General features: G+C 47.9%; 1 protein-coding gene across 1 annotated transcript; it reads left to right on the forward strand.

Annotated features, from left to right (window-relative positions):
* Nucleotides 1-2026: 2026 nt before the first annotated feature.
* On the forward strand, nucleotides 2027-4794 carry ARC (activity regulated cytoskeleton associated protein). The gene has a single exon (XM_083450256.1). The coding sequence runs from the start codon at nucleotides 2598-2600 to the stop codon at nucleotides 3816-3818; it is 1221 nt and encodes a 406-aa protein (XP_083306382.1). The 5' UTR covers nucleotides 2027-2597; the 3' UTR covers nucleotides 3819-4794.
* Nucleotides 4795-12360: the final 7566 nt, after the last annotated feature.

Below are 12360 nucleotides of genomic sequence, written 5' to 3' on the forward strand. Positions count from 1 at the left end.
ACAACAACAAAAGTAATGGCAGAAATGCAAAATTCATAACTGAGCTCCTAAGCTGTGTTGGGTGTTCTTCCTTCCACAAAATTAGCAGCATGTGGAGATAGAATGGGACCGTTCACACCCGGCCTGGTCCTAGGGTGTCTATGAGACATTAGGAGCATATCTGCAGCAGAGAGGAAGCATGCTGAATACATGAAAGATTCCCACATAAGCTAGAAATCTGTCCACTCAGGGTTCCAGATTATAGGGGCCCGTGCGCTGCTCTGGTTAGTCAGAAGCAGCTTAGTCATGCTGGCCACATGACCCGGAAGCTGTCTGCGGACAAACACTGGCTCCCTCGGCCAATAAAGCGAGCTGAGCGCCGCAACCCCAGAGTCAGCCATGACTGGACCTAATGGTCAGGGGTCCCTTTACCTTTATACACCTTTGACAGGGTTTCCTTCTGCAGATTTGGGTTTGTAGCCGGTGTGGGATGTGATTTCTCTCCCTGTCTTCTCTCCCTCCGATGTTAATTCATCGCTCTCTTCACATGTGTACTGCGTATTTCGGGAAGGGCTTTAACTCGGTTGAAGAGCACCTGCTTGGCATTCAGAATGTTCCAGGTTCAATTCCTGGCATAGGAATCCTCCTCTAAACCACTACATAGTCCACCTCCCTCTCAAAAGCCCCAGGGAATAAAAATCACATTTTCAGAGACCCCTACAAAACAAAAACACACAGAGAGGGACCTGGAATTCAGTTAAACTCTACAGAATAATCTTTCACTCCAGCACCCCTTCTCCAAATCAGTTATTGCATCCCTAAGAGTCTATCGCAAAGGGCACAATCTGTATTGAAAATTCGCAAAGCAGAAATTGCCGGGGTTCAGTTCCCTAGGAAACCTAGACCACCTGTCACCCCACAACCAGACCACCCTAGATAAAAGAGACTCTGTGTTCCTCCAGGGACACCTGAAAGACCCAATGCGAATTCAGCTGTGTGGTTATTTTTGATCGACTGATTCCATCCAGAACAGAGGCTAAGCAAATCGTGCATTTTGGGGAGTGGGAAGGAGGGAGGGGGTGTCCTGGTAAGTACTCACCAAGTTACATAACCCTCCAACCTTGCTTAGTAAGTTCCAGGGAGCAGCCCCCCAATCCTAAAAATGTATCATCACCGCCCTGTCATCCCAGCCCGGCATCTGAATGACGGGCTGGAGTTCCGGAGGGGAAGCACACACACACACCCTCTGCCTCAATCTCCTTTTCCAGAAAGGGAATCTCTTTATCTCCTGGTTATATAAACCCCCGGTGTCCTTTTATGGTTCGGCTTCCTGCTTCATCAACGAGTGTGAGCTTCATCTGCGTCTGTGGGCTGCACCGTGTGATTAAGCAACTGATTCAAGCTTAGTAACTGGAAAGCTTTGAGATGGGTGGACTTAATTGGCTGGAAACCCTGGAAGGGTAGGACTCCCCCCCCCCCCCCCCACATTTTAACCTGCAGCATATTGACAGCTCTCCCCCTTCCAACCCCCCCCCATATATGGTTACGATTGCATAACAGAAAACGGCTAGAGGCAAATTTCCCACCTCCCGTTTGGAAAATAAAACCAATGTCCCTTTCCACTTAGCCCAGCCATTGACCCCTTAGCCTCTAATAATGAGGGTTTGCACAGGTGTGGGTGAGTGTGTCATGTGTGGGGGCAGCTGGGTGAGCAACTCACAGCTGGCCAGCGGAGGGTGGGTGACACAGGGAGCTTTTAAGCCATCTCCCTTGTGCCACGGGGTCTTTGGGGGTCTGAGGACCTTTGCAAAAAGGGCCTTTCTGGATAAAGGGTCGGGAGATGAATAAGACCTTTTCTTTGGGGGGGGGGGAGTGGAGAGGGGGAGAAAGGGGGAGCTGAAAGGGGTGATGAGAAAAAGGTAGGAATTACTCATCCATCCATCCAACTGTCTCCAGAACCTTTAAAGTGCTTCTCGCCTCAAGTCTGGGGGTGTGTGGAAGGGGGTGGGAGAAGCTAAAGGGAGCCGGGGAGGGCGAGGGAGAGAGATGCTTGCCAGGAGCTGTGTTTTCCACTGAATCCTTCTCCTCCAATCAGCGGCAAGATGCCGATGAGCACAGAGGCTTGGCTACGCCCACATAGGGAGGTGTGTGGTGTATAAGTATAGGGATCCGTCTGAGCTAGTGGCACATCACAGAGAGAAAGCAAATAGCTCTCTGTTTTCCAGCTAAGCAGAGGAGAGAGAGAGAGATTCAGACACTTGTTAGCGTGAAGTTCTAGGAAGACTCAAAAGCAAGGAAGCAGCAGCAGGAATGACACAGGCAACAGCGGAGAGCTTCACCGCTTGCTGGGGAAGTTCTTAACAGCTCAGCTCGGGGATTAAGGACTCCTGGGAGACGGAGGAAGGACCAGACACTGAAGAGAACTTTTTTTTGTCCTGGACTTTGGCTGTAGCACAAGGGCAGTTGGACGGCAAGACTTCCCAGGGTGATTTTCTTGATTTGGTTGTGTTTGTAATTTGCAGGGGAAACAGGTAGCCCATTTCTGGACTGGGTGGTTGCGACTTTTGGAGAGAGTCTGTCAAAGGGGCGAAAGCTTGATTAGCCCACAGCTAGGAAACATGCAGTTGGACAACATCAACCAGGTGAACCTCCACTCTTTCCAGGGCCACCGCGGCGTGGCCAATAACAACAAGCCCAATGTGATCCTCCAGATAGGGAAGTGCAGGGCGGAGATGCTAGACCACGTCAGGAGGACCCACCGGCACCTCCTGACTGAGGTGTCAAAGCAGGTGGAGCGGGAGCTGAAAGGCCTGCAGAAGTCGGTGGGGAAACTTGAGACCAACCTTGAGGACCATGTCCCCTCGGCTGCTGAGAACCAGAGGTGGAAGAAGTCCATCAAGGCCTGCCTGTCTAGATGCCAGGAGACCATTGCTCACTTGGAGAGGTGGGTCAAGAGAGAGATGAATGTCTGGAAGGAAGTGTTCTTTCGCTTGGAGAAGTGGGCTGACCGGCTCGAGTCTGGTGGGGCGAAGTACTGCCATGGAGACAACCACAGGCAGACTGTCTCAGTAGGGGTGGGAGGCCCAGAGATCAGGCCCAGTGAAGGGGAGATTTATGATTATGCCCTAGACATGAGCCAGATGTATGCCCTGACACCTCCTCCTACTGGGGATGTCCCTATCGTGCCTCAGTCCCATGATTCCTACCAGTGGGTCTCTGTCTCAGAAGATACTCCACCTTCCCCAGTGGAGACCCAGATTTTTGAGGACCCCAGGGAGTTCCTGACTCACTTGGAGGACTATCTGAAGCAGGTGGGTGGCACTGAGGAGTACTGGCTCTCTCAGATTGAGAACCACATGAACGGGCCGGCCAAAAAGTGGTGGGAGTACAAGCAGGACTCCGTCAAGAACTGGCTGGAGTTCAAGAAGGAGTTCCTTCAGTATAGCGAGGGCACCCTGACCAGGGATGCCATTAAGAGAGAGCTGGATCTCCCTCAGAAGGATGGAGAACCTCTAGATCAGTTCCTCTGGCGCAAAAGGGACCTGTACCAGACCCTCTACGTTGATGCTGAGGAAGAGGAGGTCATCCAGTATGTGGTAGGGACCCTCCAGCCCAAACTCAAACGCTTCCTCAGCCACCCTTACCCCAAAACTTTAGAACAGCTGATTCAGAGGGGCAAGGAAGTTGAGGTCAACTTTGACAACTCTGAGGAGCCCAGTCCCCAGAGGACCCCTGAGTTAAGGGACTCATTGGAAAGCCTCCCTCCCTCCACCACTGCCAGCCCAATTGCTAGTGACGGAACTCAACCCGAGGTTTCTGTCCCAACCACAGTGATATGAGCAGAGTAGTGTGAAACTGGCATGACAAAGAAGGGGGTTGGTGGATTATTTAGGAAGGCGGTTTCCTTTCTTCTGAGAACTTCAGCCATGGTGGGTCTGAAGATACACTCAGCCTAATGACCGGTAGGAGGAAAATCTAATTTTCTTCAAGATCAACCATGCTGAGAGCGTGGCTAGCCTGAATCACTCAAGATGGTTCAAGCTGGATAATGGATGGCTCTTTTGAGGATTTCTTTTTAAAAAGCCATTGCAAGGACTGGACTATGTCAGAAAGACAAACCAGCCTCTTCGTCGTGGCAGAGGCAGCCACACCTCCTGGGGCACAGCTTCCCAGGGAATTTCATCGAGCGTGACAGAAGGATTTCCTTCTCGCTCACATCAGTCCTTTCCTTCAAGGTGCTTTTCCTTCCAGACATTCTCCTCCCCGCTTCTGGGAACCACCAGTGGACTTTCGCTAACTCTCTTGAAAGCTGTTGGTTTCCCCCTCTTTCTCCTGCTTCTTCCAACTTTTCAGCTGAGCTCCAAACAGATTGGGGAAGGGAACTTTTAGCAAGTTTGGGGAGGTCCTGAAGGACTTCAGCGGGAATTTCAGCCATCAAATTAACCCATCCCCTGCTCTCACCCAACTCTCATGTTTCCATCTCCAAGTGGACCTCTGGATTCTCTTTGGCTTTGACTTGGGCATTCAGGTCTTTCAGCTCCAGAAGGATCATCAGCCACACATTCAAGAGTGGCGATGAGCCTGATGATTTGCTCCTCTACATTCTAGATTTTGGGAAGATAGGGCTTTGCGAGGGTGGGGCACCTACTTCTCACATTAAGATCCTAAAAAGAAAGAACAAAAAGCACTCTAAAGTTGTACAGGGGTTAGTTGTATACAAACACAACTTGAATTAAGAAGTCATGCCACCTTAATCTCTACACCAAGAAGATAGAGATGGCACATCCATTGAACACCTTTGAGAATTTTTCTAAATAATGAAAGTTAAACGGCTTTCCCCAATGAAGCAAAAGACAGGCAACTTTGAGAAACTTTGGTAGTTGGAGAGAGGAAAAAAATGAAACACGAAGCATGAAGTCTCTGCTACAGAAAGTCTGCGCCCTCTACAGTCGTAGAACTAAAGGAAGCAACCAGCTGTAGCCTTTTAGAATGGCTTGCTAGTCCATATGACTAGAAGAAGGCAGAACTCGCACAGAGACCTGCTCCTGGCTCCACTGATGCAAGAGAAGCAGTGAAGACTCCAACCGTTCTGAGAGCCTTCAGGGTGCGAATTCTTCCCACAGGCTACAGGTAAGATACAAATCTCCCCGGCTCATTGACTTTATGCCAGTAGGATTGACAAATATAGCCTTCAAACTTGGAGAAACAAAGTTCAGCTGTATCAAAGTCAGATATGGGTGGGTAGGGATAATTAGGGAAGTGGAAAGATGCCATTTCCAAACAGGACTTATGAAATGTGGTCCATGTTAATTTGCAGAAGAGATGCTTAAATCTAGGACTGATGTTGCTAGGAGAAAGCAAATATCTTTAGAGAGGCTGTACGGACCTGGGTTAGTGAAATCTCTCCCCATCCCCTAGCCATCAGCAGGAGTATTCAACATGGACTTGATGGGATTGATGGGAGTTGTAGTCCACTAACATCTGGAGGGCACCTTCTTGGATGCCTCTGTTTTACAAGACAGAATTAGAAGAAACCCCAGCAGTTGCCTAACCTAATCTCCCTATCCGTATTCTTGAGAGTTGACTTATCACTCTGCCTTTCATGTTCTGGATAGGGGAAGCCTCTCTCTCTTTTAGCACCCTATCAGCTTCCAAGTATGATTCCTCCCGCACCCTTCCCCAGGATCATTTGAGTGGTTTGCAGAAAGCAAAAAGAGTCAGTTCTTCCAGTTTCTGAAAGAGCCAAAAGCAAAATAGGGAGCATTCATTCCTAGAGACCAGGCAGATCTCCAGCTGCCATGCATAAGCGTATGCCCAGCTATGGACAGTCTGCTGTCAGAGTGATGCTCATTCAGACAAAGAATTGCTGCTGGAGCTCACAGAGAGAAGGGGAACAATAGCTAATGCAAAGGTACATTGTGTTGCTGAAGCTGATCTGGCTCACAGCTCATGTTCCGCTTTCTGGTTTTTTTTGCAGTGACTCATTCAAAAGCGGTTGGGAGCGAAGCACTTCTTGAATTGCATGTGGAGCAGAGATGGAGGCAGAAGGGCGGCTTAGAAAGTCCCATCATGCAGTCGGGCTGGATGGACGTCAGATTCCAAAAAGCTCCTGCAGCTTCCGTTCGGAGATCACTTGGAGAAGGTAAATAGCTGTCTGCAATCACGGCTTAATTCTAGTCCAACCCCAGCAGACGCCAACTTCTGAATGCCCATTGTACCTATTAATCCCTAATGAGTCCTTCCCACTCAAAGGATACACTTAGTTTCCTGTGTTCTGAAACGCTGCTTTGCAACTATGACGTTGCAAATCCCCCTTTGTTTGGCAATTGTTCAGCACTCTGTTTCCATAGTGGCCAAAGAGATGGCCATCGGAAGTTCACAAGCAAAACCTGAGTGCAGCAGCTCCTCAACCACCTGCCATTCCCAGCAGCTGGTATTTCAAGGTCAACTTCCTCTGACAACCCAAACCCCTGTAGATCTTCTCTCCATTTTCCTAACTCACCATCTAACCTTCACATCCCTTTATTGCAGGAAGTTGTCCTTCTGAAGATAGAAAGAGTCAGCTCCTTGATTGCTTGAGTCATCACTCCCATGTTGGCAAGCAGCTGGCACCTATGAAAGTGCATCTCAGAAAGATCGACATCTGGAAGAAAATGCCAACCGTGCCAACATGCCAGAAAAGATGCTTCAGCTATGAGGGCAGAGAAAAGGCACATCTATACATGATACAACCAGCAAAAGGGGAAAATGTGTTCCAGGGACCACACTTATTGCGGAAACTGCAAAGACTCAAAGTGACAACTATAGCAATATGATTTATGGGACTGGGAGCATGAAGGGTGGCTGAAGGTCTGAAGAACTTGAATGCAAGACCTCACTAAGGAAGGGGATACTGTAACTGGGGTGTTGCTTATTGATTGTAACTGTGGGTGACAGTGAGGGTTTTGTGGGGCAGGGCAGGGAGGTAAAGTAAAAATTCATTTCCTGTTTAGATTATCTAAGAGCTCAGTCCACTATATCCTGAGAACTCTACTGGCCAAAGAGAACTCCACTGTCCATGGAGCTTGGGCAGTCAAAGCTGAAGATTTTTTGAACACTTTTATGTTCAGAAAAGCACATTGGAATCAAATATGTTTGGCTGAATGGCCAGGTGGGAGCAGTAGCCTTAGGACAGCTGGCAATCAGGTACGAGATGAATGGGCATGTCCAGCATCTCACACAGGCCAGAAGAACCACAAGGAAGTCCATTTCTTTGGCTGCTCGGCTGCTCCCATTTTTCTTTCTTTCTTGAGCTAACTAGGAAGCAAAGACATGCACACCATTGTATGCAGTGTGCATTGAACCAAAACTTTTTTTGATGTTCAAAGAAGTTTCACTTCATATTCCACCTGTCAAACAGGTTGGGTTGGAGATGGTTTTGGATTTTGTTTCTTCTTTCTTCCAAAACTACTTGGCCTACAGCTCTTGTGTAGGTTCTGACTGTCTATAAATGTATGTCAATGTGCCAAATCATCTCATATTGCCATATTCTGATATCTTCCAGCTCACAGCTAAGAAGGCTCTAAACACCTTCAGCTGTCTAAAGAAGAATATTCAGGGACAGGACAATTACATTAAAATAATAATAAAAAAATGAATGCTAACCTGAAGAAGATGGTGGACTTTCAGGGAGTCCTAAATATCATTTTCTTCTATCTCTTGACCACCACCCAACTAACTCTTCAGGCATTAATTGGGATGACACCTATGTGACATTATAGTTCTGGGGTTCTTTAGGGAGTGGACCAATAAGATCGCTGTCTTTTTCACTACACCAATGGCTTCTAACCAATGGGAGCTTGCTAATTCACCATCAAGTTCTCATTGAGAGATTTGATTGTGTTCCTCTTGTGAGGGAGAGTTGGGGGCAAGGTTATGTGTGCGAAATATGTATGTAGAACCAAAAGCTAATATTGTTCATTGTGTTCCATTATTCCAAAAAAGCTGTTTTCTATTTCTGGTTTTGTTTTCACTATTGAGCATTCATCAGTTCGCTGTGGGGTGCACGGAAGGTGAACTTACTGATGCATTATGAATTGTGTCGATAAATGGGCTTGGGGATTCAATATTCAACGTATGCCCAAACCACTTGACTCTCTTCTGATTGTACGAGACCACTTATTCCTTATGGTATCACTTTGGTGGTGAAACATAAGAGGCTGTGTCAGCCCCTGCTTTTGATAGAAATGAATAAAAATAAAACAAAGACAGCGTTCTTCAGCTGCAGAGCAATTGTAGCAAAGTCTGTTCAGAGCAAGAAAATGTATGGTTCTTCTTCTTTATTTTGTAGATTTCTATAATAAAACATTGTGATAACTGACTAAAACAACCCCAGTCTTGACTCTCATTCATCCCTGCCCGCCCACCCACACAATGGCTCTGTTGAAAGCCTGGGATTTACAAGGGGACAGGTTGCAAGCTTTAGACTAGCTTGCTTTTCCTGTATCTGAAGAAGTGTGCATGCACACGAAAGCTCATACCAGTAGCAAACTTAGTTGGTCTCTAAGATGCCACTGGAATGATTTTTTTTTAAAAAAAATATTTTGTTCCGACTACGGCAGACCAACACAGCTACCTACCTGTAACTTTTCCTGTGCAGTTTAGCTGGGCTTACAGCAAAGGCATATCTAGGGGCAGTGAATCTGGACCCAGGTGGGGGTGCAGGCAAGGGCAAAAATCACTTTTCAGACTATGAATAAGTGCATGACTTATATGTGTGCAGTGCTGCAGCAGTGCTGTCATGGTGAGATCAAATGTGAGAGAAGCTTTCTACCCTTCATCTCCACCTTGTCCTCCCTCTGGATGCTTTGAGTCCTTGCTTGTAGTGATTTCTAATGCGGCTATTGCAGTAAAGTGATTTATTCTCTAGGAGGTGCTGCCCTTGTCAAGAGCACAAGGGGCTCTAGGCTACTGGCTCGCTTTGCTCATGCAGTCAGCAGAAGGTTCAATTCTTGGCAGTGTGTCCAGTTTTAAAAGATCAGGTAGCAACAGGTGATGGGGAAGATTCATTCTCTGCCTGACACTGGGGAAACCACTGCCAGTCGAAGCAGATTGGAGTGAGGAACCTTTTCTTGAGATCAAGGGTTGCATTGCTTTCTGGGCAACTTCCTGAGCTGTGAGGGGGTCACAGGCAAAAGTGGATAGAGCAATGAACATGTTTCCTTTGTAGACACACACAAACCTCTCTGTATTCTCCATCCAGACACACAAACACTATCAGAGCTCAGGGACACAACCCAGCTAGCCAAAACTGCACTAGGAGGGTGTGAAGGTAGTGCACGGGCTCCCTCAATCTTCTTAAGAAGATGCGCCTCTAATTTGTAGTGCAGTTGTGGACTACACTGCAGAGCTGACTTGGGGGCATGGAAAGAAGTACCCTATTCTTCTGGAGTGGTTGACTAGATGGCTTGACTTTCTATCTGGGTATTATGATCCTATGAATAACTCTTGCTACAATTGACCACCAGGACAGAGAAGAGAAAGCCCATATCTCTGCAGTAGATAGTTAAACTATGGAACTCACTCCCACAGGGGGAAGCGAACACTGCCATCTTGGATGGCTTTGAGAGACGTTTGGACAAATTTGTGGAGGAATAAGGCGGGTGGCGCTGTGGGTTAAACCACAGAGTCTAGGACTTGCCGATCAGAAGGTTGGTAGTTTGAATCCCCACGATGGGGTGAGCTCCCGTTGCTCGGTCCCTGCTCCTGCCAACCTAGCAGTTCGAAAGCACGTCAAAGTGCAAGTAGATAAATAGGTACCACTCCAGTGGGAAGGTAAACGGTGTTTCCGTGAGGTGCCAGAAGCGGCTTAGTCATGCTGGCCACATGACCCGGAAGCTGTACGCCGGCTCCCTCGGCCAATAAAGTGAGATGAGCACTGCAACCCCAGAGTCGGTCATGACTGGACCTAGTGGTCAGGGGTCCCTTTACCTTTACCTAAGGGTATTGATGGTTACTAGCCACGATGGCTCCTAGCCATGATACCTCCATGGTTGAAAGCAGAAATGCTTATGAATACCAGTTGCTGGAAACTACAGGAGATGAGATTGCTTTTGTGCTCAGGTCCAACTTCACAACTTCCCACTGGCATTTGTTTGGCCATTGTGAGAGCAGGATGGTGACTAGACGGACCACTGATGTGGTCAAGCAGGGTTTTTCTTATGCTCAGTGGGCACATGTTATCAATTCTAATTGCTCCTGGGACTCCTGAGCTTTACTCGAGTTCTTTAACAGATGGCATTTGAACTTAAGGCCTGATCTGTGAACTGCCTTATGCCAAATTAGAACTTTGCTTTATCTAACCCTGTACTGTTTGGGGGGACGGGGGGGGGGTAGATGTGTGGGACTCCCTGGTCCTGATTGGGGTAACTCTGCCCCTGAAGGACCAGGTATGCAGCCTGGTAGTTGTTTTGGACTCACAGCTGTCCATGGAGGCGCAGGTCAATTCTGTGTCCAGGGCAGCTATCTACCAGCTCCACCTGGTATGCAGGATGAGACCCTCCCTGCCCACAGACTGTCTCGCCAGAGTGGTGCATGCTCTGGTTATCTCCCGCTTGGACTACTGCAATGTGCTCTACGTGGGGCTGCCTTTGAAGGTGACCCGGAAAATGCAACTAATCCAGAATGCGGCAGCTAGACTGGTGACTGGGAGCGGCCGCCGAGACCATATAACACTGGTCTTGAAAGACCTACACTGGCTCCCAGTACGTTTCCAAGCACAATTCAAAGTGTTGGTGCTGACCTTTAAAGCCCTAAACAGCCTTGGCCCAGTATACCTGAAGGAGCGTCTCCACCCCCATCGTTCAGCCCAGACACTGAGGTCCAGCTCCGAGGGCCTTCTGGCAGTTCCCTCACTATGAGAAATGATGGGATGCTAAGGTCTGACTGTTAAGTGTGTGGCTCTACATGAAGCTACAGCCCCCTTCACACTATATAAACAAAACCTTCCTCCTCTGCCGCCCCTCAGCTGAGTTGTCGCATCTGTTGAATCATAAATCTACTACAAGCAGAAAGGTCTGCGATCTCCAGTTCTTCTGCCATCTGTGGAGGCCCGTTGGTGGGAGGGATCCATCTGGTTCTGATTCACTGAAATTAGCCATGCTCAAGATGCACTTTCTGGCCTTCTGTATCCAGTCCCCTTCCCTCCTTCTCTTGCCCTCTATTGAAATCTTGTTCTTGGCAACATCTCCCAATCCCAGATTGGCCATCCCTTTGCTATAGCGGCTGCCGCTGGGCTACTATTTTTATTTGTTTTGTGGTAATCCTACTCATTAGAGTGACCAGGATCTGGCATGGGACAATCGGTGGCCAAAACAACACAGAACCAGACCTTAATCTGAAGGAGTGGTGCACAGTTTAATATGAGTTTTAAACAGTGCCGTTATTCTAAAAAAAGAGGTGCCAGAACTCAACATGAACACTTCCCTTGTTCATGATAATAATTATTTATTATTTATTATTTATTATTTATTATTTATTATTTATTATTTATACCCTGCCCATCTGGCTGGGCCTCCCCAGCCACTCTGGGCGGCTTCTAACAAAATATTAAAATACAGTAATGCATCAAACATTAAAAGCTTCCCTAAACAGGGCTGCCTTCAGTTGTCTTCTGGTAGCTGTTCTTCTATTTGACATCTGCTGGGAGGGCATTCCACAGGGCGGGTGCCACTACCGAGAACGCCCTCTGCCTGGTTCCCTGTAACTTGGCTTCTCACAGTGAGGGAACTGCCAGAAGGCCCTCGGCGCTGGATCTCAGTTTCTGGGTAGAACGATGGGGGTGGAGACGCTTCTTCAGATATACTGGGCCGAGGCCGTTTAGGGCTTTAAAGTTGAGCACCAACACTTTGAATTGTGGCAATGGAGTCCACCTGAGAGGTGCTGGAACAAGTCCTGGCTGGAAAAAAGCCCTGGTTTTAAACCTTAATTAAACATATGGTTTAAGGAGAGGAAAGGAGACTCCCATAGGCTGACTGCATAAATCTCTTTCTCCCCGTTCTGTTTGCTGCCAGACCACCGCCTTCTTTTGACAGTCTCAGGTTGCTCTAGGTGGACCTGATCTGTGTTGGGTCTGCCTCAACCCAATTCAGCTGAAACCTGGGTTGGCATCAATTTGGATGGGGAACCCAATGTGCAGCCCTCATCATGTGTACTGAACACCTGAACCAGGTATGAGTCATGAACTCTGTAATTGTCATACAGAAATCAGCGTGAACTGGTCAGTTCCCAGCGGGGGACTCCTTGGGAGGGCCAGAGAAACCCAGGGTTGTGAAAAGTAAGTAATTTGTCAGCTCTGATTCTGCAAGCAGAGGTCGGTAGAATAGTTTTGATTAGTAAGCCATG

The sequence above is a fragment of the Podarcis tiliguerta genome, assembly GCF_965153285.1.
Source record: "Podarcis tiliguerta genome assembly, chromosome: 7".
Classification (NCBI taxonomy): Eukaryota; Metazoa; Chordata; class Lepidosauria; order Squamata; family Lacertidae; genus Podarcis; species Podarcis tiliguerta.

Coding starts and splice junctions, on each gene's coding strand:
- ARC (XM_083450256.1), top strand. CDS start 2,598: ATGCAGTTGGACAACATCAACCAGGTGAACCTCCACTCTTTCCAGGGC.